Source organism: Gossypium hirsutum, chromosome D03 (genome assembly GCF_007990345.1).
Source record: "Gossypium hirsutum isolate 1008001.06 chromosome D03, Gossypium_hirsutum_v2.1, whole genome shotgun sequence".
Classification (NCBI taxonomy): Eukaryota; Viridiplantae; Streptophyta; class Magnoliopsida; order Malvales; family Malvaceae; genus Gossypium; species Gossypium hirsutum.
The window spans coordinates 31,870,320-31,873,907 of record NC_053439.1 but is presented as its reverse complement, the minus strand read 5'-3'; the positions used below and the strand labels follow the sequence as shown (position 1 = coordinate 31,873,907).

Genomic DNA, 3,588 nt, shown 5'->3' with positions numbered 1-3,588 from the left:
TAAAAACAAAGAAAAACCAAATTTAAGTGTAATGACTAAATCCATAACTTGTATATAATATATGTACTAATAGCAGAATTCAACCCATAAAACCAATGTAAAAAGTTGACTCGTTTTTGAAAATCTTGAATCAGATTGATTTAATGACCTAATCATACACGCATATATGGCTAATTCTTGAAGTAACAATGTAAATTTTTCTTTAAAATAGTCTTAAGCATTCAACTAATACTTAGTATGCAAATTTATTATTGATTGTCTTTTTAAAAAAAAATAATGGTTGAATATGATTGATTGAATTTGTAATTCCTAGCAATTAATAGTAAAAATAAAATGTAATTCATTATTTTAATGACGAGAATTAACATTGTTATCAATTTAGATTTATTAATAATTAGATCATGTATACGTAATATGTATTTTTTATTCATTTACAATTAACTCATACATGTATGATAAGAGTAAATTACTTTCAAAAAGTTACACATGTAATTCAAAATTATAAACTAATTTTTTATGCTAACCATCTAGTGCTGCTAAGGCAAAAGTCCGGATGCTAATTCATTGTTATACCAAGTGACCGACATCCTTGGCCTTTGGGAGCAACGTCTTCACCAAGGTGGCCTACCAAAGACAACCAAAGTGATGAAAAAACCCACGACTTTCAGGCAGAATAGTGCTTAGACCGATCCATTTGCACATAAATGGAACAAAATTCTTTACGAATATACAATAAATAACACAATTATATATAATACCAAAAAAAACAATTATACAGATCATCAAATCTAGCACTTGGAAAAGCCAATGGGGTCTACGTTCTCACCCTTCGTCTGTTTTTGTTTCATTGGTTTGATGACAGCAAAAACACATGGGACATTCTGACGGCAAAAACTACAGTATAAATTTATCGAATTCCTCGCAGATTTTATACAGTTCATAATATTTCGTCGCCTTTTTTCATTGAAATCAATGAATTAGGAACCTAACAAATACTTCAATTTGGAATCTTGGATACTATCGTTGCTGAAATTTTACACACGTATCCCGTTTTCCAACGTTAACAATATTCAATATTTTTTTGTAATTTGGTGTTTAATAGTCACATTATTATTATTCTAAATTGAGTTAAATTTTTTTAATTGTTTTTGGGTAATTTCTTAAGTGAGACCTTATTATAGTGCTCGTAAAATTCTTTTTAAATCTATTTGATTAAGTCACGTCAAAAATTAAAAAATTTTGTTGGTAATCTAAAATTTGTTAAATTAATTACATAATAAGTTGTTTTTCTCTATAGATAAATTTTTCTTACTTTTTAATATTGAAATTAGTTGAATAACTCATATTTTCAATACAAATATTAAGTGATATAATTAAGAATAGATTTCTACTCAAACCCTAAATTTAATTTAAGCAATATCAATTTTTTTTATCCCTGGATCTAACCAACCTTAGTAAAAGAAAGTTACTTTTAGGAAAAAGAGGCTGTGAGTCATGACAATTAGGTAAAAAGTTGTCATTTCACAATTTTTGAGAAGAAAAAAATATACATTGCTTAACTACCATATGTTTCTTAACACTATAAGCTAAAAGCCTATAAATATCTTTTTCTTACAAGTCTTCTAAAAGCTTCAAAAAAAAAAAAACACAAGTTTCTTAGATACGGAAACATATGAGAAACATGTTCATTTTCTTGAAATCCTTATCAAGATCAGTACATGGTGATGAAGAACCACAAGAACAGCCCGAGTTATCCAAAACCGACGGCGGCAGCAATGACGATGATCTTTGCACATCGCTAACGGTGTGGAGAAAATCATTGTTGATTAGCTGTAACGGATTCACTGTGATTGATTCTAATGGAAATCTAGTTTATCGAGTTGATAACTACATGGGAGGACGCACCAAGGAACTCGTTCTTATGGACGGTAAAGGGAATTCCATTCTCACAATGAGACGTTGTAAGGTAAAAACTATTATATTTTTTTCTCAAGACTTCACCTTTGAATCATATAATAATATAAAAAATGGAGCTTAAAATTTCTGGTTTTTAATGGCAGAATCTAAGATTAGTCGATACATGGGTTATCTATGGAGGGGAAGTAGGTGATCATTGTACATCAGAGAAGCCAATTTTCTATGTGAAGAAGTGCATTAACATTTTGCACACCAACAAATCTAATGTGTTAGCATATGTATACCGTCCGCCGTCGGATAAACGTTATGCGTATAGGATCGAAGGATCGTATTCGCATAGATCGTGCAAAGTGGTTAATGAGAAAAAAAGAGTGGTGGCGGAGATCAAGAGAAAAGATGCAACAAGTGGAGGTATTTGTTTTGGATTAGATGTTTTTGTGTTGATTATAAAAGCAGGATTTGATCCTGGATTTGCAATGGCTCTGGTTCTTTTGTTGGATCAAATGTTCTCTTAAAATTTAATTGAAAGCTGCCATTTTTTTCCCCTAAGGATTGCAGCATCAATTACCTTGTAAATATACATAAATTAGGGAGTTGATAGAAAGAAATAACATTTTGATTAAAAACCGTTTACCATTCTAGTGTTCTGAATCGGATTGCAGAGTTCATTTTCAATCCCTTGCTGATTTTTCCAGGAAAATGAAATCTAGGAACAGATATTATGAATTCAATAAGGGTAGGTGATAATAAGCAAATTCGGATAGAAAAATAAAAAACAAATTTTAATTTTAGGGTAAATTACACAATTAGTCATCCAAATAAGAGTCTGCAATATGAGCATTACAGTTAAATAAATGCTTTCACTTTGATTAAACGTTAATTTGGGATTATGCAAGGTTATTGGACACCCCTTTTAGTTACCAAACCTTAGTAAAATTTTATCTTGTTCACTCTTGTTTTTCTTTTTAAAATTTTAAAAAAAAATATTTGAGTTTTTATAAAGATTTGAGTTATTCAATTGCGAAGATGAAATCCAAATTTTCTTTGTAACTCAATTTCAAGTAAATGAGTGATCAAAATGAAATATTATCAAAATTAGGTGATTAATATGAGTATACGATGATATTACTTAACCTCAAATTAAGGATGATTGATCAAAATGAAACATTTGTTAATGACAATGTCCATAATGCAAATTCTTTTAATGCCCAAAATAAAAGCTCATGAAAGTTGAGTTGGACAAACAGCTATATAATTTAGGTTAAAATGTGCCTATAGTCGCTGTACTTTTTAAAAATCAGGTTTTTAGTCATTATAATTATATTTTTTAAAATTTAGTTCCTTTACTTTTCAGATTTCAAAATTCAGATTCAACTGTTAACACAATTAATTTCTTTTTGTTAAATTTATTGTTACAACATTTTGAAATTAAAAAAAATCACTTGATAGCCATTAATTAAAAAAAAGATGGTATAATTAACTTGAAATTAACAAAAAAAAAACAATATTAACAATCACACTTAAATTTTGAAATTTGAAAAAGATTAAATTTCTAATTTAGAAAAAATACAAAACTATATGCATATTTTAACCTATAATTTGCAATTAACTTTTACACATTAAATATCCAACTTTGGCATATTTTGACTCTTTCATTGTATTCCATGTTTG

At 28.5% G+C, this 3,588-nt stretch overlaps 1 protein-coding gene across 1 annotated transcript; it reads left to right on the top strand.

Moving 5' to 3' along the window:
* Positions 1 to 1,617: 1,617 nt before the first annotated feature.
* LOC107950801 (protein LURP-one-related 17) lies at positions 1,618 to 2,466 on the top strand. The gene is made up of 2 exons (XM_016885757.2): positions 1,618 to 1,966; positions 2,061 to 2,466. The coding sequence occupies exons 1-2, from the start codon at positions 1,673 to 1,675 to the stop codon at positions 2,430 to 2,432; spliced, it is 666 nt and encodes a 221-aa protein (XP_016741246.2). The 5' UTR covers positions 1,618 to 1,672; the 3' UTR covers positions 2,433 to 2,466.
* Positions 2,467 to 3,588: the final 1,122 nt, after the last annotated feature.

What these genes read in the sequence shown, in the direction of transcription:
- LOC107950801 (XM_016885757.2), top strand. Translation starts at nt 1,673, where the DNA reads ATGAGAAACATGTTCATTTTCTTGAAATCCTTATCAAGATCAGTACAT. An exon ending in TCACAATGAGACGTTGTAAG is followed by an intron (nt 1,967 to 2,060) that starts GTAAAAACTATT and finishes TTTTAATGGCAG; the next exon opens with AATCTAAGATTAGTCGATAC.